We start from the raw sequence: 21,183 nt of genomic DNA, 5'->3' as shown, positions 1-21,183 counted from the left end.
ACCACTAAGGAGTAACTCTACATACATGCAACTACAAACATTTTCAAGTTTGTCAGAAAAACGTACGTGCACCTTGTGACAGAGAAATGCTATTAAAAAAATAAAAACACTGGAAACAAATAGATCCTTCTTCTAAATCCTCCCATCTTCCAGAAATCCTCAAAAAAATGGGGTTACTTGTGCCAGGATTGCATCCAGATTGTTTAGCATCCTCTTATGAATCTACCTACCATGAACTCAATTCCTTTCTGAACCCAATTACAATTTTGGCCTTGGTAAACCCTGTGGCAACAAGTTCCACAATTACATTGCAGGAAGTAAAAGAAATTAATTACTTTTGGTTTAAAATTGCTACCAGATGGCTATGTGTGTGCAACCGTATATTCTTATAATTATCTCCTCTTCACTTTCCCTGGACCGTTCATTTAGTTTCTAGACTTCTATAACAAATTAAGTAAATTAGATTATTTTTAAAAAGTATTACTTTGGCTATGATTTTACAGCAATTTTATAGTACATTTAATAGTAATGTAATTTAACTTTTTTCCTTAAAGAAAGGCCATCTTAGTTTTGTTTGATAATTGGAGTCCTAGTTTTCCAATATTTTTGGTTTACTTTTTTATTCTAAAAATTATGTAAAATCACACAAAGTCCTGAATATCCTCTAGGGACATTAACAATTTTCCCTCCAATATTTCATCTTAGAACACCAACCAAAGAAAAGAGCACCATTCTTTACGTGTAATTCTGAAAAGGAAGAACCGAAAACATAACACGTGATTATGAATAAGCCAAGCAATAACATAATTCACTGTCTATAAACACAAAAATAAGCTAAGAATAAAAATGTCCCCTTAAAATACTCTGATTTCTTGTACTTATTAAGATTAAAACTTGATTACAATGCAATTCTTTTCAGCCTCAACAAATAAACTTTCAGAATGCGATCACAGAGTGCTTCCAACTCCATTTAATAGTCTTGCAGTTCAGTTGGGAACATTCAGTATGTATGAACTAATAGGATCAAGCCAAAAGAAAGTAGCCAGAATGATTACTGAACCATTACAAGGAATTCCCATACACAAATGGCTTATCTCCCAGAAAATCCTACCCATTTTCATACATTAGATAGTCACAGCGCAGTGGGCAAATCCACAAAGGAAAATCTGCGCATATGAGCGTTCCTCTTGGTGCTAGGGTTAACAGACCCATATTCAAGAGTTCTGGCAAGCTTAAACCTACTACATTTTGGTTTTCAACTGCCAAAAAGCCATTTTCAGTATTTCAAGCTCTGTGTTTTTATTTGTCCTTTTCATCAAAGTGTAATAGAGTGAAGAGGAAATACGCCTCCTCACTTACAATAACAAAAGGGAAAACTACAAGAAGCGCTGCAGCATTCACTCACTCTGCCTCAAAAATAGCGGATCCAAAATGCCAGGGGTTGAGTGGGGAAAACACACAAGGAGACACTGCTACAGACCTCCACTCTGCTGTTGGATTTGTTCGATGTATGCTGATGGACACTTCTTAGTTGTAATACTCTCACCAGCTAAGTGCTGTGTGCCTCCCCGCATGTCCCTTAACTCTTGGCTTCATTTTCTTCCTCTGCCAAATGAGACAGATACTTCTTCTCCAAATAAATATTACAAAGAAGCCCAGCTGCCAGCATGCTGATTGAAGACGTAAGCATTATATAAGAGCTACGTGTGACTAATGCTTGGTGGTTGTACCAGTTATTTCTGTCTTCATTCTGCTTGATCTCTTGTTATCAAACGATGACTACATATGTGCTAGTGATTTTTCAGCAATCAGATGTTTACATTCCACCCAGAATAAAGCCTACTGTGAATGGGATGGGGGGGGGGAAATCAGATGTAATAATAGTTCTCTGAAATCTAAATCAACCCCAGAACATGTTGGTTACCAGGAACTGTCGAAGCTCTGAATTTAATCAACATTTCCAGATTCTTGTGTACCCACTGTCATCAAAGCATTACCTTGCTTATGGGAACAGCACGTGACGTTTTTACGGCCTATAATCTTGGTACAACATAAAAACAATGCTGCACTAATAATGACTTTTCCCACAGATTATGTTTCCCCCAGCTATACCGCTATTATCATACCTTTCTATAAACCATTCATTTTAAGTGCCTGGCTGCACTGTTGATTGTTTCAATTATCCAAACATCAATTAAGTTTCTTTTCTTCACTAAATCGAGTAAGCTTTAAACAGAAACCAAGTTTATTTTTTAATTCTACAACTAATGGAATAAGAGCAGTTTTATGTAATTATTAAGAACAATTCAGGAATGTGTTTTCGTGCTTTTTAAACTGTCTTGATTCCTAGCCAAAAACAGTTTGACACAAGCCACAAGTTAATATATAATCATTTTAGGAGTAAGAATAATATTGTATATTTTTCTAAGACAAAAAAGGAAGTTACATGAATGCTTAAATCAATGCATAAAGGAATCTCCTAATGCTTTCTGAGAAAAGGGGAAGAGTCAAATTTTGTCAAAGGGGTGATCACAATGACTAATCCACCTATTACATAAGATTAAAAAATCAATTTCAATTGCCTGTTACCTATTTCAGTCATAATTTGTTATTTTCCAGTTATGCTATCTTTATTTTAACTGATATACATTAAGCAAGCCTCAATCTGTCAAGAAACTGCACACAGTTAAAGCAGTAACAAGCATTTCTAGAAAGCCTTCAAAGGTCACACACATACACAAATCCTATAGCTACAGTTTATATTGCTTCAGAATCTTGTTTCCATATTTATATACAAGTGGGAGAGGGAAGAAGAGGGAGGTGGGATCAGAAACATACTTCAATGAGTCTGAGTACTGGCAAATTATACATCAGAGAATAAAATGTGGTTTTTTTTCTTTTACTATCTTACTGAGAGCTAATGGTTATCAAATATACATATTTCTTATAAATGTTAATATGGATGGATGCATGCATCTGTCTATTTTTATCTGTATACGCATCTATCTATATATGCTTGTGTATCACAAAGTATCAATACACAAGATGATGCAAAAGAGTAAGAAGGCAGAAAACTGTAGGGGAGCAGCATGGCTGAGGAGGCCGCTGAGGACTGTTGCTGTGGAAGGGCAGGGGTAAGGCAGCACGGCTGGCCAAGGGCACCATGCATGCCACTTAAGCTGCGCACACGGGCACAAAGAAAACTGAGACTCACAGAGCAAAACAGAGCTGCAGGTGATGAAGACACGATGATCTTGTAGGGTAAATAATCACACCAAATCCCTAGAGAAGCAGGGAGGATGGGACAAACAGGAATTTGGGGGCTCAAACAGGTAGCAGGAACAAGAAGTTTAGCACCTACTGACCAGAGCACAAGTGGTCCCTGGAGAGAAAATGGTTGCTGCAGGGAGCACAGCTTCTGTGGTTCATTTTTAAAAGCCAATGCAGGAACCATTTGTGATAGCCACAGTCAATCCCACTGAAGGGGTCGAATGCATAGGGGGAAACTACAAAATTTCCTCTAGAAAACCTTTCCTTGTAGGGTTTTGGCTCATACTCTGGACCTGGAGTAAAATAAAGTGAATTCAGAATACTTAAGCTCTGAATAAGGTGTGTATGCAGAGCTTCAACCAATCTATATCTTAAGGAATTGCCTGGCAACACCCCCTACAACAGCAGAGTAACGGGGTTTGCCAGAGGTCACCTATTCTTGCAATTAAAAATGTATTGCTGCCATTTGTCCTTCAAAACTTATCCCTTCCTTTGACCAGGCTGTAAGTTTTTGTTCATTAATTAAAATATTTCCACTCATCTTGCATTCCTTCTTGGCTCTCCTGCTTGAGATCACAGTTTCAGTAATTAACTGAATGGTTTACCCAGCAGCTAATTCTGCTATCAAGTCACAGGTTGCAGTGGAATTAAATTTTTACAAGGAGTATTACAACACAATTTAAAACAGAAGGCAACGCTAAAATAGGATCTAGTTATGTCATTGCTTTCTGTGAATAAGATGGTGTTATTTAAGACCTGCAATTTCTTTAGAGGGCCTTGGATCAATATGAAAGCCTCCACTTACAAAAGCAACAAGTGAAAACTCCTCAAAACTTTACCAGCATTCTTCACACAAGTAAAGTTGCACATGACAGAAATTGTGTATTTGGGAGTCATTTTGATATATCGGTCCCAATATAGCATAAACAAAATACTGTTTCAAATGGGAAGGGAAAGAACAGCACTAAAAATGTCTGGTTTTCCTTATGCCCCAGCAATTCCTGCTGAGGGCATGCAAAACAAAGACCATAGGGAAAAAAATTAATCTTAATGGGAACCCAAAACATTTAATTCATGTCAAAGTATCAACAAGTATCTTAAAGTACTTGAGGGTGAAGAATGTCTCTGGCCTTTAACTCAGAGCAGCCAAGTATGTAATTCACACGGGTTACCAGTGTGCATCAGCAGTCAGCTCCAAGATGCAATCTGGTCCTCTAGAGGTATGCCATCTTGATCTCCTCTTCTTGCTGTAAATTATTAAACATTGCAACTTTCAGGGCTAGTGCACACCGTTAGTGCCCAAGACAAGTAGTAGTATGACAAGTCGCAGTGTACTGAATTAGTTACATGGAAATAAAATATGATCACAGGCATCCTTTTACAACAAGTAAATTTTACATGGGCATTATTTACAGCCCTACTCTTGGAAACACTACTGGTGAATTTTTCTCTGAAGAGCCGTAGCTGTAGCACCCTCTCTTTCCTTCCCTCCCGCTCATCCTTGCCTCCCTGCCATGCTTTACAGCATTTTAGGGCAGAGACTTTGTTTGAGTCAGGACTTGTGGTTATTTCAGCAACAATGAAGGGCAGTCACACTGTGTCAGTTTTGTCCAGATAAAATCCTGAGTAGAAAAAGAAAGTCAAATTTCTCAAGGACTGGATTGAGACAGTGTGAAACGTAGCAGGGCAGTCCCTGCTAGTTCCAGCCTGAGCAAGCTCCAAAGGCTCACACAGGTCAGAGGTATGGTGGACCTTGAGGACCCCAGCATGCTTCAAGCCAAGCTTCAAAAATGTCTTTGCCCCTTAACAGCTACTTCAGTAACTGCTAGAGGAGGGTCAAGCATGAGAACTGAGGACACAGTTTGTCCCTCTGTCCTCTTGGCAATCCCATGGTGCTCCTCTGTGTAGAAGCTGTTTAATTCAGACAAAAGCAGACAAAGCAGATCACGAAGGAAAGGAACATCTGAAAATGGGGCATTCAGAGGTTTTATGCAAGCCATTTCGGTGGGAGGTCAGTGTCTGGCTGCTTTCAAAAACCCCGCCAGCTATCAGGCCAAGACAGTAATGTTAATAAGAAAAAATGGAAGTTGAACAGTTGAATCAAAAGTTTGGGATTGAGTAAAGGTGGCTGGGCTTCTCACACAGAGACTGAGAGTCAATAAGGGAAACCAAGGAGACTGGAAATGGCTTGTCAGAAGGGAGACTGGAAGAAAACATGGAGCACAGGGATTTTGCTACCATAGGAAACTAAGACTATAGACAAACATGTACAGAGACAGACAAACAGGAATAGGGAGAAGGGGGTCACTCTGTCCTCCCATGTGTTATGGAAGACAAATCGGCCCAGCAAAGAGACAGGATTAGAAATTTCTTATAAAACAGGGTATGGCAAAGGGATTAAAAATTTAAGTTGATTGGGGAAATGCCAAGGAGAGAGACAATGCAGTAGGACCTGGGAGAGGAAGCTGGAACTTGCAGGGAGAGGAGGGCTGGGAATTGGAGAGGGAACTGGAAGGGGCATTGCTCTTCTGGTATCACCATCCAGAAGCCAGCCAGCACATAGCAGGGCCAGACACTGAAACTGAAAAAGGAAACCTAGTGAAGAATTGGACTGGGAGGATAAGAGAAAAGAAGTTGTAAGAGGGACTGGGACAGACTGCAGGGAATGGAGCAAACAGGGTCATAGTTAGACACTGTCTGACAGCAATTGCTATGAACTTTGATACTGGCTGATAGCAATGTCTACGAACTTTTGCGGACACAGTGGAAGATGTATACTGTAATAGGGAAGCAGTAAAACGTGAGGGTGAGAATAAGAGCAGGTTGGGAGTCCGGTTGGATGCTGAACTTAGGCAAAGGGATGGGATTGGGAGCAAGCAACAGAACTGTCCTCACATGGTCTGATCCTTTGCAGTTCTTCATAAAGGACATCCACCTGCTTTTGTTGTCACTTACCGTATTAGTTCACCTTGATCTTTTGGATTTTTTTTAAGGAACAGGAAAAACTACATGCACACAAACAGGTGACTACATTAAGAGAACATTACCAAGGTCATCATTAAGACCGAAGAAAATTAAAGTTGTCAGCATGACTTGAATTCACCTTTTCCTTGCATACAATATAGTTTAGATGTGCACACAGTTTTTTCTATGTCTACTCCAGGGTACAGTGGATCCTCTTTTACAGATAAACTGGAGTCAGGACTGTGCCAAAAAAAAATCTGTTGTCCATAGGGACCTTAACCTCTGTAATTAGAAGAGCTGAAAAGTGTGTAGTGAAAGAATACAGGAAAAAGAATAGTTTCTCTGTGTAAGGCAGTGCAGCCCTGAAGAACTGGATTTTCTCTCAACCAATTCCTTAGAGTTTCAAAGCAATTGACTTAATCTAGATTTCTCAGAGAGGATTACATTCTGGTGGCCAAAACAATACCCTGAGACTTGATCCGCAAACCTGCTCAGCGCTCACAGCTGCAAGAGAATATATGGGAAGAGGTACTTCAGACACAAGGTAATACAACACATAGATAATGCTAAATCATCCCAAAATTCAGGACCTGGCCATCTCAAGTTGCATTCTTCCCCAAATTAAAGTACTTTCGACTTTATTTTTTGAACCTTGACTCCCACTGAACGCAGTTCATGCCCTCTCTTTACAGGTATCACAGAGATGCTAATCCATGTTTGTTGCTATAGCAATAACCATGACAGAAAAGCCCCCAAGTTAATAAGCCTGTATTAACAGCAGGGTTCAAAAAGCATACAGTGAAAGGCACGAAGAGCCAGGGTAAACAGTAAGTAGATGTTCATTAGGTAAGCTTTGTCCATCATATGCACTGATGAGCCAGAGACCCTGGGGGAAAAAAGCAGTATCTGATAGTGTAATTAATGTTTATATCTTAATGCACAGGAACAGGGGTTGGGGGGACAGCACTGCTAATCAATAGTCATAAAGGCTTGACTTTGTAACCTGAATAACATTACATTATAAGTACCTGGCCTCGTAGAAATACATTTTTTTAATAAATTGAACAAATACATTGAAAAAATTGTATGTGTTCAGAATACCTTTGATGGTAAGGTAGTTATAAGGTATACTATACAATAAAATATTACTGTAAGTCATATGGTATTATAACCATGGTTTACTAAATGAAATAAAGTATTTTTAGAAGACTAAAGCATATTTTATCCAAGTACACAAAAAAATTAACTCATCATGATATTTGCACAAATTCTTATCTGCATTAGCTACTGGTGCAGAAGGAAAACAAAACCATGTTCAATATTATAATACCATTTATCAGCTGGAATCTTTCAAGAAGAGTTTTAATACTGTCACAATAAAAAAAAAAATAAAAAGGGAATCAGTTTAATTTATATAACATAATTTCTGCTACCCTAATGGGCATCTCCAGTCATACTCATGCCAGCACATCCACGTCCAGTTTCTACTAGTGTAATGGAGATCAGTCGCTGACCCAGTCTAACCCAATTTATAGAAAACTAAAATCACTCAGCAGCTCAGGCAGTATTTTAAGTTCACTGAAGAAAAACTAATTTGGGCTCATCTACGAAAAGGAAAAAAACCCAGAATAATATCTCTATGTCATAAATATACAGTTTTAGCCCCAAAAGATCCTATAAAATTAGTATGATGGGATTCCAAGTTTGTTATCTTTCACAATTTCACATAAAGCATGCTTAAATTCGCATGCAGTATTATTTTTCCTTTAACTGTCGGCCCTGCAAACTCAGCTGTGTGTCAAGTTGGGTTCCTTCTGTCCCACATGTCACCAACAGAACTAAAGTTTCTCCCAGCCAAATATGTCTGGTCCCATTAAGTGAGTGCCAAAGTGTCAGCTGCAAGGAAAGAAAACGTCCTTAGTGGCTATTCCTAGAGTGCAAGAGTATGGGAGATGCACACCTTTGTACCCACTCCCTGCGCTCATAAGGGCAGGCAAGAAGACTTCAAGATTTTGCATCATACACCATATCTTCAATATATCTGCTTTTTATTTTAAGACTAAAATAAACATCCATTATGTCATGTAAATTGGAAACTAAAGATCTCCAAATCTTTCAGTCCCATAAATGCTCATTCTCATTCTTCCCCAGTCTTTCACTCTAGAAAGAAAGAAGGGACTCTACTCCCTTCCCTGCCCATTTCTCTCACTCCCTTTTCACTGCCAGTTTTGGGACGTAGACCTCTGAGTTTATGGGAGATCCTAGAGGGCAAGGAGTACCAGAGCAGCTAAAAAGCAGGTAGATGATGTAGCAAAGGAGTTCCTGAGATGGGAATGACTGTCTGAAGGGACAGCCTGGATGGAAAATCTTGCAGCTGGCTGGACTTCAGCCGAGGGAGGGAGCCTGAGGGATGCCCACACTGGATCCCTCGCCATGGCTAGATGAGCTCTGGATTTTTTCATTCTGAGGATGGGTGGTGCCTCTGTGTCACCCCCAGTCCCAGTGTGGGTGCCATCCTGCAGTGAAATGCATGTAGGAGGCTCAGCATGCAGCAACATGTGACCGTATTTACTGTATGAGAACCACGAGGGATAAATGACATTCAGCAGCCACCTTTCCTTCTTTCTTCTCAAAGAAGATAAGCTCAGGGTTTTCTTTGCCTCTTCCGCCCCCTCCTTCTCCTTCGCTAAATGTTCAGAGCCCCTTTGCAGCCTGCGCTGGCCCTCTCCTGTCCAGCTCCCCCTAGGATGGAGCAGCAGGGGCCAGACTGCTGCAGGGCAGCCTGGTTTGCTCTCTCAGTGTTACGCTCCCTTTTCCAACCTGGCAACAGTGGTTGGGCAAAAATTACCTTCCCAGGCACTCACCTCCTTACTCTGCAGGCCCACAGCCACCCCACTGTACAGTTTAAGATTTTCTAAATCAAGCCATTTGTAATTAAAAAAATAAAATATTTACAGCAAACACAGATGGCTATTGCCATGTGTTAGTGTTAAACTGAGCTGAATCACCCCCAGAGCAGCAGATGAAGGTAAAGAATTCATGTAGTCTGGTAATGAGTCACAAGTGCCATCATTTTTACTTTTTTTCTTTCTTTTTTAGAGCAGAACCCCACTTTCATTATCTTCTTTCTGACATTTTAAGGGTAGCAAATTAAAAAGCGAGCATAAAGAAAGCCCTTTAAAGAAGTATACACATGCATAATCAGTAAAGACTAAGTGAAATGTAAGACTGCACGTGAAATGAATCAGTGCCTTTGGAGGTGTGAGGCTCAGTTTAAGTTGTTACCCTGCATAAAACCAAAAAAAGAATATTATTAAACTGCTAATTTATTTCATTTCTTGCAAAGATGACAGGCTGTATTGGGAACAGCCATGGCTGTTTTCTGCAGTTTGACAGCTTTAGAGTCTGCCCCAGTAACCAGGGAAGCGAGCTCTGCAGTCCAGGACCTTCCATCAAGAATCTTTCAGGAGAGGGACAGAACTGACAGAGGGAATAAAAAACATCTTACACAACTGTGATATTTGCCAGGATCCATCTGGCAAAGCCCTCTATGTGGTTCTCAAGGCTCAGTGTAAAGGGAGTTTCACTTTCACATTGATGCTCTTGACTCCTGAACTACCATATATTTCAAATTAATTATTCATGTTTCATCACAAAGTAAGCTTTCACCGCTTTTTAATCCTGTTAGCCAACATTGCCTCAGTCAAAAGGAGCAGGATTCTGTTTCTTCTTGTGGGAAATGTTATTTGCATTGCTTCCTAAATCTCAACTTGATGACTAATCGGTTGCAACTGAGCAAACCCAGTGAAAATAAGAAAGCTTGCAGAGGTGTCACTGAGGGTTTAATTAGGCTTCCAGATCCTTTATTACCAATAACCTTGTTGTATAACTAAAGAAAAGACCCAACCAGAGTCTGATTCTCCATCTGGTTTGCAAAAGGGACAATTACTCAAAAGTTTGGAAATTTAGCACATTTAAGAGAGGTTAACTCGTATATAAATGTAGAATTCCCAACCCCATTATTACAGAACCACTTTTTCAGAAGAGGCTCATGTATTAAAGTCAACATTGCAAAATAAATTGTTTTGCAGAACTTATAAAAGAAAATGGGTTTCTCTAAGCCAGTGCTAATTAGACTTAAAAGCATGATGACAAGCAGAAAGATCAGGATTTTCACACCACCAGACATTTCTCAGCATTTCTATTAACTACATTATTTGGGGTGACAAGAAAACAAAAAATGGAGTATATGAGCAGGCTAGCAATACTGATTGAGTGGGAGATGGTGTTTTCAGAATGATTACTGAGAGCTTCTAAGAATACATGACATAAATCATTGTTTTGCATTCTTGCAATAATTAGACTGAGTAAACTATACTAGCAACAGAGGGAAGATGGTAAATGTGCCTGAATTTCATTTGTAGTGAATGCAAACTACTGCTAGGTAAGATGAACAATTTGCATTACCAAAATTCCAAATTTACATTAGAACCAATTGAGGCAGTAGCTCCCCCTCCTTTTTTCATTGCTTCCAGTATCTGGTGAACACTCCAAAAGGACAGACCCCATACCCTGAAAATGAGAAAAACCTGGAAAACAGTATACTGTTAAGAAAAGAAGTGTCACATTACCTCTTTCAACTACTACATTTTCAGCTCTGATCCAAGTTGCACTGAAGCTAATTAAAATAGTCACATTACCTTCAGTGAGATCTGGATCAGATCTAACTGAGGCTGCTAAAGTCACCATAATGTTCTGATGCTAATTATATTTACAAGAAAATCTATATAACGCTGATTTCAAATGTTGTCAAATGTTTAGGAAGTCAAAGGAAAAGAGGAAAAGCAGTGACAGAAACCAACTCAATTCACCCTAGAGCTGTTAGAAAAGAAGGAAAGACCACCATCTTCCCTGATTTCTACAAAACTATAGATGTTACTGCAAAAAACAAACTAAGCTAAGTAATCTTAGAAATGGGGAAATGAATCCCACACAACTTCCCTTAGTCACCACACGCTGAAAGTCCCGCAGATGCCAAAATTGGGAAGCTCTGCAGAATATGACTAGAAAAAGTAGCAGTGCAGACAGATACAAAGCATATAGTGACACTACCAGAAAAAGATACATTCAAAACTCAGGTTAGCATGCCCAAGGTAATTAACTTGAGCATAAAAAAAACCAATAAAGACAAGGTAACTTTAGCACAGCTCAAATTCAGAGGCTTGAACAGCTGCCAATATCTTGAATTAAAACCAAGTTATCTTATCTTTGCTGACAGTTTAAGTTCAATTAACCAATTCAGGTTAATGAACCACAGATGGAGATTTACCAGAAGCTAGCTCTCAGCTGATGTGTCCTAACATCCTACAAAAATTTTCATGGAAAGAGCCATGCCATTTCAGGAGATCCACACCCATTACACTACAAGAAAGAGACTCTAACTCTGCAGGATCAGTTTTATCCAGAGAGCATCAGGACAGCTTCCAGAGATATAACATGCAGCCACCTTCTGAGAAGAGCACGACAGAGTTGCTTAATAACTGCACTTCTACTACATAAAGTAGCTGTAATATGTTTTGTAAGCTTGGTTTCACTTGCTGACTGTTTTGGGACTCTGTGCTAGTTCTCAGCATTTCAAAGAGTCAAAACTGCATTTAGACAGTATTAAAAAAACACAAGAAGCATCAAGAGGAAAAAGAGGGGCTAGAGAAAAAGGAGACAAGAAGGTGGGAAGGCAAACTTGCATGTAAACATGCATATACGTACATTTTCATTTCTATATAAAGCTAGTAGCAAAAGCATGCATGATGAGCTATCAGGTTTGCAGATAAACTCTTAGATTATCCCCTCACACAATATAGGTTGCAGTCTAAATGCTCAGAGGAAGAAGCCAGAATTTTGTTACACTGTTGCAAGGGGTTTGTTTGCCCCTTTTTTTTAAAAAGGAAACCTTTCAGTACACAGTGCAGCAAAAGTTTCAGTTTATGGAGTGGTTTCCAAACACAGTGTCTCACAACCTGAAAACTGTTCATTAGCTCAAAGCAGTGGCCCATCCAGTCCCGCTGACATTGTGTACTGAATGTCCCCTGAGGAAGGCAGAAAATAATGCTGCGCAGTGAAAAGTTATGGAATAGTTTTCCTATAAATACCTCTTCTGTTATTAAATAGGAACAAGCATAACCGATATAACTACAGAAGTTGGGGATACAAGGGCATGCCCGTGCCTGTAACCCATGTAGCTCCAGCTGTAGTAATTTCCCAGCTGAGGGAAAATTCACAACTCTTAAGTGTGTTTTAACACACAGTTGTGCAACAGCTTAAAATCTTTACATCGTGTGCTATTTATGTTTTTGCAGCGCATCGGTGCTCTCTGAGCAGCCCACGAGCATTCATTCCGAGTGAACTACACTCACACAGACTATTAAGAGTGCAAGTTACTTCTAATCTTTTTTTTTTTTCAGTACAGATGCTGTGTGTGCCTTTTGGAATAGTAAACACTGACTTCACGTTCAGACTTCAAAGCTCGCTCTTGTATCTGACACAGCTACTGAAGTGGTCTCTCAGCCTGAGAAAAGGGAGGATAGATAGCCTGACCCCCAGCACCCCTGTGGGAAGCAGCAGAGACTTGCTCTCCGTGTAGTAGTGGCCTCTTGTTCCACTTCCCAAAGGCTGTGCAACGAATTCACTTCATCAGTTTCGATTACGATACAGAGCGGGGCATGGGGGGGGGGGCTTCTCTTCAATCAACATGAAAAGTAATTGAAGGTTGCACATGCCAGGCGATAAGCATGGAGGAATAACCACCCCAACTTCACACCTTCGCGGACCCCCTTTTTTAAAAGCTTTCCTTCCCTCCCAAAGCCCTCGCCTCAATCCCGCCGCCAAGCGGGAATCGCTCCTTCCTCCGTCCCTCTCAAGCCCCCGTTTCAAGCCCAGACGCCACCGAAAGCTCCCCCCGCTTCCGCACGCCACGGCGCTCACGGCAACCCCACAGACAGGCAAGGATAGGGGAGGAAGTTTCGCCGCCGCCGGAGCCGCCTCACGCCCTCCGGAGCCGGGGCGCGGCGCCCCCGGCTCGCCCCCTCCTCCCAGAAGGACCCCCCACCCCCGGCGACCTGCCGGGCAGGGGGTCCAGGGATGGGGCCCGGGGGCTGTTCCCCGGGGCGGGGCGGTCGAGGGAAGGGGGCACTCACCCGCGCAGTGGCCGTAGGGGCAGCAGGAGCCCGCCGCGGGGTGCAGCGGGGGCGGCGCGGCGGCCGGCATGGCGCGGAGGCTCGGCTGGGCTCCGGCCGGGGCTGCTCGGGCCGAGGGCTGCTCAGGCCGGGGGCTGTCCGCACCGCGCCCCACCGCAGGCGCGGTCCCTCCGCGCCGCCTCCCGGCTGCGAGGGCAGCGAGAGGGAGGGGAGCCGGCGGGGAGGCGGTGCCGCGTAACGGTCACACCAGCGGTCACACCTCCGCACCCCGCCCCGGCGCAGGCGGGAGGGAGCGATCCGCCCTCCCGGGGCAGCCCCGCGGGACGGCGCCTCCCCGCCGCCATCTCCTCAGGCGGCCGCCCACCCCCGGCCGCGCTCCGCTGCCGCTTCCCCCGGCGCCACAGCCGCTTCCCGCCTTTCCCCGGGCCCCCCTCCTGTCGGCTCCCAGCGGCGACGTCGTGCGTGGCGCCAGCCACCGAGAAGTCCCCGTTTCCCCCCTCGGCCGGACGCCCACCTGCCCGGCACGGGAGTTTGTTGTGTGGCGGGGCTTCACGCGTGCCCGCGGCTGTTTCCTCGCGTGGCGGGACGCCAGGCGCAGCGGCAAGGCTGCTCATGAGTGCAGGAGCTTTTGGTGTAGCCCCTTACGTGCCAAGTAGACTTGGTAAGTCATATTAATTTGGTAAGTCATTAATAAAAAAGACAAGTGCTAAGTGATGTAAATAAAGCTTACGTTGGACGCAGGAACTAACTGGTTGCCAAGCGTCTTTGTAAAGCATGAGAAGGTGAGGAGGAGCAAGGAGTTAATTTCATCTCCCTGTGCTGTAGCATTCAGGCTCCGTGGGATGCCAGCTACGTGTCTGGCACACGTAGTCGTAGGGGCACATTTGAAAAATATGTGAGTGAAGTGACGAGCCACAGAGCTGATTTACAGATTGTATAAAAAGAAGTTGGACCGCTTACCATACTAAGAAGGAGATGCAATTTGATAACAGCATGTACATACCTTCATAAGGGAAAATACTAGGAATTAAAAGGCCCTTTAATCTTGTAGAGGAAAAGAAGATCAGACTTGACATCTGGAAGCTGAAGTTGGACAAATTCAAATTAGAAATTTTATCAATGGGATCGAGTAATTGGGACAAATTACAGAGGGAGGTTGTGTTTTCTTCTTCTCCGGAAATCTTCAAATAAAACAAGATGTCTCTGTGGAAAATAGGCTGTATCCCAATAGAAGTAGTTTGACTTATCATTGGTATAATTGGATAAAATTTAGTGGCTAGGGATATCTAGTCGGTCAGACTAAAAGACTTAGTGCTCCATCATTCTGGCCTCAAATTGTATGAACAGGACAAAGCCGAATATGTTAAATGCACACCCCTTATACTCTGGTTTCTGGTTTCTCATTTACTGAAAGTTTTGTTCTGCTGCCCTGTTTAACTAAGTTTTCTTTTATGATTTTACTCCCACAGTATTTCATCGTTTTTGAGGCAATACAATCTGACACAAACACCTTTGTAAATGTAGATCTTGATCAATATTTATCATGAAATGTGTTTCACTGTGCTTTTTAGGAGTTGAGTGTAATGACATGGACAGAAAGCTCAAATATCTTTTCTGGCTCTTTGACGCACAGGTGAATGATGAATGAAGCCATGTAAAATAAAAGCGTAGACAAAAACTGTCATGTAAACCAGTCAAAACCCAGGTTGTCAACACCTGCAACGCATTATAATAACAAGTTAACAAGTTGCTATCTGAAAATTTAGCATAATTCCACTTCCGTTCAAAATCTTCCAGTTTGTTTAAAATCTCAAATGCTCTCTAATTCCATATTTATTTTTTTATTTTTGCCTTACCCTATTGTCTAGAGCTTGTTAATCCTACAGTCATCATTATCTCTTTGCCATGAGTGTCAAAGTTATTTTCAAATAACAGGTCTTCAGGATTAGAACTGCCTGGAGGAGCATAACTGAAGTGTTGCTTTTCAGTCTTTTTTTTTTTTTACACGTGCAGCTTGTATGGTATAACAGGCTACCTCTTCTATCACACTCGACACCCATGTGAAATCTTGGCTTCACTAAAGTCAATGGGAGGTGTCTTCTGCTCTTCCCCATCTTTCACATGGTTCTTTAAAAAAATGCTACAACTAATTTCTGCGGTTGTTGGCATCTCAATGACTTAACACTGTCTTAAGAATTCACAGACTGTGTTCAGTTCCTGGCTCTGGGACTCCTCCGTCAGGTTATTCCACGTTTCTGTGTGTGACCTTTTCCACCTGGAAAATGTGGATAATGACACCAGTTAAAGGGATTTGCTGTCTATAGATGCAAAATCCTTAGAAGAGGTAAGTGTCAAACGTAATTATCTGGTATTAGTCCCTGCAGTTGTTTTCTGAAATAAGAATGTAACATGACTCAAAAGTCAACACTTTTGTAGTAGTTGACTTTTGGGCAGAGGTAGTACTCACATCTCTTATCGTAGAATGAAAAACAGATGAAGAGTGAATACAGACTTCTGAAGACATCTCATTCCTACTTGCCTCCAGAAATTTGTCACCTCTCTCTTCCACAGCCAGTGAAGCTGATTTCCCTTTAATCCACTTTTCAACCAGCTGGTAATCTCAATCATCCCATTCCTCTACTAAACCATCTGCAGCTTCCTTACCATTTCTTAATAAGCACAAACAAGAACCACAAGATTTGCTTCTCAATAATAGCCTTTTACCCTGTAAGAATGCTTAATTTCACAAACTGAAATTACAGGCTAATGAAAGTTAGCAGAAAGTTGTCAAATACATGTCTCCGTGTGTTGCACACCCAGGTCATACACGGTATCTACATATGCCTATGACAGACAACAGGTATGTTGGTACACCCTTGGAAATGGATGTTCTTTTGACCTGCTTTCTTTTGACCTTGTCCTAACCTTGTCCTAAAATCAATTATTTCCTTCTGTCTTAGAAATCACCTATTCTTTCCACCCCTTTTTCCCTCCCTTGAGACCCAGGATTCTGTTGGCACCTGTTCTGTTTCAAGGGCTGTAGTTAAATTAAAGGAGATCTGTAAAACAAAAGATCCTACTGATCCTCTTGAGGAATCATTCTCTCTAGATGATCATGCTCAGAGATTGCATTTTGTGTGTTTCTCATCACATTCTCAGGAAAATATCATTAAAATAAAATCCACGTTTTTTCATGGTGGACCTATTAAGTTGTACCCTAGATATGATCGTCCCTTCTGATATCACAACACATTGTTTTGAAAATGATAAATCACCTGTACACACTTATCGTATCAAATGAGGAAAAAGTAGCAAGAGCAGAGGAACAATTGAACTATATATACTTACTTTCCTCTATTTGTTTTACGTAAGTTAAAAGACATTACGGTTGCCCGTTGACAAGAAGAAAACAGCTATTTTAAGCTTAATCAATTTATTCACAAAGTCTGATGAGAGCTGTCTTCCTAATGTCCAGAAATTTAATCTAGAATATTGAAGAAATCAGCATAAAAGTAGCAGTTTCATAATGTGGTTTCAATAATAAAAATGTTAGCTTCTCATTTATATGTGAAAGTCATTCATACACAGTGGTTTTCCAGCTTGGTAATAGTCCTTGAGGAAGCAAATTAGGTTTGAAGTCTCGAAGCCCAGTGCTGTAACATAATCTGTCCTTAGTCTATAAAGAAAAGTGTGCGTATCCTTTTCACATTAATCTGAATACCCCATGGCGCTGTGATATTCCAAACACCCAGGAGCTGATGGCTGCTTTGGGCACATTAAACTTGTCACATCATGTGGCGTAGAGTAGCTCTCGCCGACACAGAGCCTGAAATACAGGCATGTGTGACAGGCATCCTGACACTGCTGCTACTGGCAGAACTAACAAGGATGATTTCATGTTTGCAAAAATATCTATATTGTAAATAAAACAGCAGTCAATATGGCTCCCTTTAAAAAGAGAAACCCAATGCATTTAATATAAAAATAAAGACAAAACCCCTGACCTTTACAGAGGCCTAAAAATAAGACTGAGTTCTCTCCAAACCATGTTTCTATCTCATGTTCTATGGCTTGAGTATATGAAATACAAGGGGCAAAAGATGAAGGAATTAATCTGAATAAAGGTGATAGTAGCTCACAGTCAGCTGCTGTTCGAACTCCAGAAGCAAATTTTTCAGACCTCCTCAATAAGAAATCAAAAGCCATCAGTAAAATAACAAAAATGACAGGCATTATTCAAACCACAAAAAACAAATGCCAAACTATATGTCAACAATACAGGTTTTACTCTCCACCCTCAAAAATAAATTAAAAAAAAAAATCAAATAATTTACATCTATGCTACTCCTTAGATGTATGCTAAATATAATGAAGAAAATAGCTCCCAATAGAAACTAAGTCCTAATACCTGAGTGGAACCAAGACAATGTACCATTTTGCCAGAACAGTGATATTATAGTCATTTAAACAACAAAAGCACTGAACAAATTCATAAGATCAAGAAAAAAGATCAGGATCCAAATCTTCCTCAGCGTCAGTCAGCAGACCAGCAGATGCTCAAAACAAAAACCAGACTTTGGCAACTTCTTATTACCTAACCAAGAATAATGATAATGAACATAATTCTGTAGTTCTTTCCAGAATTAACTTTTTGTTTAAAGGGCATATTTAGAAAAAAACACAGTAGTTTCACCAAAGTAAGTTGTGTTATCTTCCTCTAACATACTGCCTTATTTCAGTTTCTAAGTCATGAATATACTTAATCAGTGTCAAATTCAGATAATTAGAAGCTGCAATGGAAAAGGGCATTGATAATAGGTGTATTATAAATGGCAACGTTTTGATGATGTGGGATAATTCTCAATGACTTGTTTTAGAAACTCTTAATGTATTATTTTAAGAGAGACTCATTGGTATCAAATGAGTAGAAATTGTGACCACCTGACATCCCCTGACATTTGTGCTTTGCCTGTGCTAAACTAATACATACAGGATTATGACTCTTGCCTTCTAGGAAGACTCACAGAATGGCATGTTTGTCATTAAGACACTTCTCAAGGGAGACATTTTATATACTGATAATGACTTTTATTCAAGTATCTCAAAGCTCATCAACATTCAGTGAAATCTCACACAATGATGTAAGGCACATGTGAACTTCATTAATAGGAGTTCAAATCCTAGATCCCATGATCAAAACCTAGGGCTGGAGAAAAACAGTTAATGTGTATAAACTTTATTTTATTTTATCTTATTTATTTTATTTTATTATCTTAAATGAATATTAGAAGTGAGAAGATTGAGGCATAAAGAGACTCCACGAGGGTCACAGCAAGTCATAGAAATAGAAATAGAAACAGAACCCAAACTGCCTGACTTTCTGTGCCTCAATATTTACCATTATTATTACAATATTTGATGCTGGATGCATTTCTTGAAAGCACCCTAGGTATTTAGACACCTATGTACACACATAAGCTCGTTGTGGATTTTTAAGAAGCCAAATTCCCTGGTTGACAACATAGCTTTAAAAATACGCTCCCTTCTTTGCTCAGAAGTTTTGAACATTCTCCCTGCTGTGAATACCTCTACTCGCTACACATCAGCTTATTTCATGCCCTCATGTAAAGTGAAGAGGAACTTTAGCTTATGGGAGACACAATTTTCATTGCCACTAACGGCTCAGGCAACAGAGAATTTAGCTGCAAACAGCGTGAGACAGTGTTTGTGCAGATACATTTTTAAATGACACAATTCATAGTGTTTGGAAGCAGCCAGTTTCTATTTACTAATCATGTCTGTATTCTTATTGTAGAAATGGAATACTACTAGAAAAATAAAGATGGTTGGAAAAAACAGATCAGTAAACCGGAAATAACAGTGCCAATCTGACACCATCTTTTACCTCAAGGTCATTTAATCTAACACAGGTCAGTACTGATGAACAGACTTCTGAGTGCCACTGGAGGAAACCAGCTGCTTCTGACAGGACAAGAGAGGCATCACTGGTTTTCTGTGCACCTCTTCAGGTAACTTGATGGGCGATATATGTTTCTCTCCCCATGTTCAGAAGCTGGGCTTGATGAGTAAATTCAATTCCTCACTTCCGTATTGAATGAAAAGGCTGGAACAGGGAAGTATTTCTGTTTCCAGGAGTAGGTGGACTGGACTCAAATTGCCCAGCCTCTGTGCATCTTTGGGAAATGTGGCCACAGCCTGTCATGATCATGTACGCAAAAGGGAGGGACTTACTGAGATACTGCAGTCAGTCTTCTGTGTAATATGGCAGTAGATCTTTCTTAAATTAATTCTCACTTAAATTAAAGCTTATCTTTTGAAATAAGGACTTGTCACATAAACAATGCCCTGGCTTATGGTTGGTGTGAAAAGCAAGAATTTGAAAACTACAGATGTGATCTGAGAAACCTCCCAAGTAATATAAAATGTGGGCTTTTGCATCATCGTAAGAAACATCCCATCTTCTGTGCCTTCATTAAGAACACTTGAAAACTGTCTTTTGTGCAAGGTCCAGGCTAACTAATAATGCTTATAATTCTTCGGAAAGATGGATAAGGAATCCGTATTTTCCTCCTCACTCTTGAATACATTCCACAGCAGTTAAAATTCAGACAGCAAACAGGGAACTATCACCGTTGCTTTCTGCTTGCTTGCAATATAAAATTTCCCTTTGTTCTCCAGACAGAACTTGTTGCTTCCCCATGCTTTTGCAGTGCTGACCATGGTGGAGTTCCTGGTGGCCTTCTCAGTCTCTCCATAAGAAGCACGCATGACATGGAGGGAACTCAGGCACACGGGGATTCAGCATTTTGCCACCCCTCCCCTCTCCCTCATGAAGGAGAATTCATGAGGTAAGCCTACACAGGCAGTGATCTCATGGACACAAACCTCCACGGGACTCCTTGGCAATTACGTTAGGAAGGTCAAACCATCTGGGAAGACAGCCTATGGGACCAGCCTCCTCTTACTGTATCCTCATGAGAGCTGAAAAGAGCCAGACCTCTATACAGAAATATAAAGCCCCTGCAACAGGAGGTAATCTGTTGCTTTGCACCCAATAGGGAGGATAATTCAGAACATGTAGCTTACCTTCACTTGTACTACCCTAGCCCCCAAAAGATTGCCTTGCAATCCCAGTTATTCAATCCATCATCATCATAGTACAGTAATACTGAGAAGCGATGATGTGAAGTGGCATATCTTTGCACCTGGAATTGTAAGAATGCATTGCAACAAACAGGTTTAACAATCTGATGAGCTGGGTCCAAAATTACACTTTAATTAATCATGGTTTGTCAGTTATAATAGGAAAAAAGGACAAGGTTAAACTACATGGAATAAGAATGTTTCTAATGGATTACAACCCACACAAGGAGAAGTTAACATACTTTTGTTTGTAGGACTCATAACCCCTTTCATATCCACAGGAACCTTCATTCAGCTATTTAGTTCAGAAGAATAGGGAAATAAAAGACCATTTGTGACCCAAGTCAGTAACAAAGAAAGAAAAGTCCTACAAGAGAGAAAAGTGTATTAAAGAAAAGAATGTGCTGGGGAAAAAAATGTATCACTTTGACAAGGCCAAGAGACAAGACAAGCCTGTGCATGGTAAATGCATAGAGTGTTCACGCGTTTATGCTAAAGACAATGCAAACACAAATATACTTAATGAGAATATAATTCTCATGAGAGGTCACAGCAACATGACAATTCATGAGTGTCTGAAAAGCATGTGATG

The 21,183-nt window shown here is 40.8% G+C and overlaps 1 protein-coding gene and 1 long non-coding RNA gene across 5 annotated transcripts in view; one reads left to right on the top strand and one right to left on the bottom strand.

The window, feature by feature from the left end:
* DCLK3 (doublecortin like kinase 3) overlaps positions 1 to 13,624 on the bottom strand; it is a 33,025-nt gene extending 19,401 nt beyond the window's left edge. For all 4 annotated transcript variants that reach the window (XR_012041127.1, XR_012041128.1, XM_072853695.1 and 1 more), the window contains exon 1: positions 13,428 to 13,624. Coding sequence is in view for 2 of the 4 variants with exons in the window: in XM_072853695.1 (XP_072709796.1) it covers positions 13,428 to 13,497 (70 nt within the window). In the remaining 2 variants the exon portion in view is untranslated. The remainder of the gene's footprint in view (positions 1 to 13,427) is intronic.
* Positions 13,625 to 15,852: 2,228 nt separating this feature from the next.
* Positions 15,853 to 21,183, top strand: LOC140648151 (uncharacterized). The gene is made up of 4 exons (XR_012041126.1): positions 15,853 to 16,041; positions 19,358 to 19,456; positions 20,127 to 20,296; positions 20,873 to 21,183. It is a non-coding gene; the product is annotated as an uncharacterized lncRNA (long non-coding RNA).

This window comes from Ciconia boyciana, chromosome 2, assembly GCF_034638445.1.
Source record: "Ciconia boyciana chromosome 2, ASM3463844v1, whole genome shotgun sequence".
In the NCBI taxonomy this organism is placed as follows: domain Eukaryota; kingdom Metazoa; phylum Chordata; class Aves; order Ciconiiformes; family Ciconiidae; genus Ciconia; species Ciconia boyciana.
Note: the sequence above shows the minus strand (reverse complement) of the source record. Positions and strands in the feature narration are given on the sequence as shown.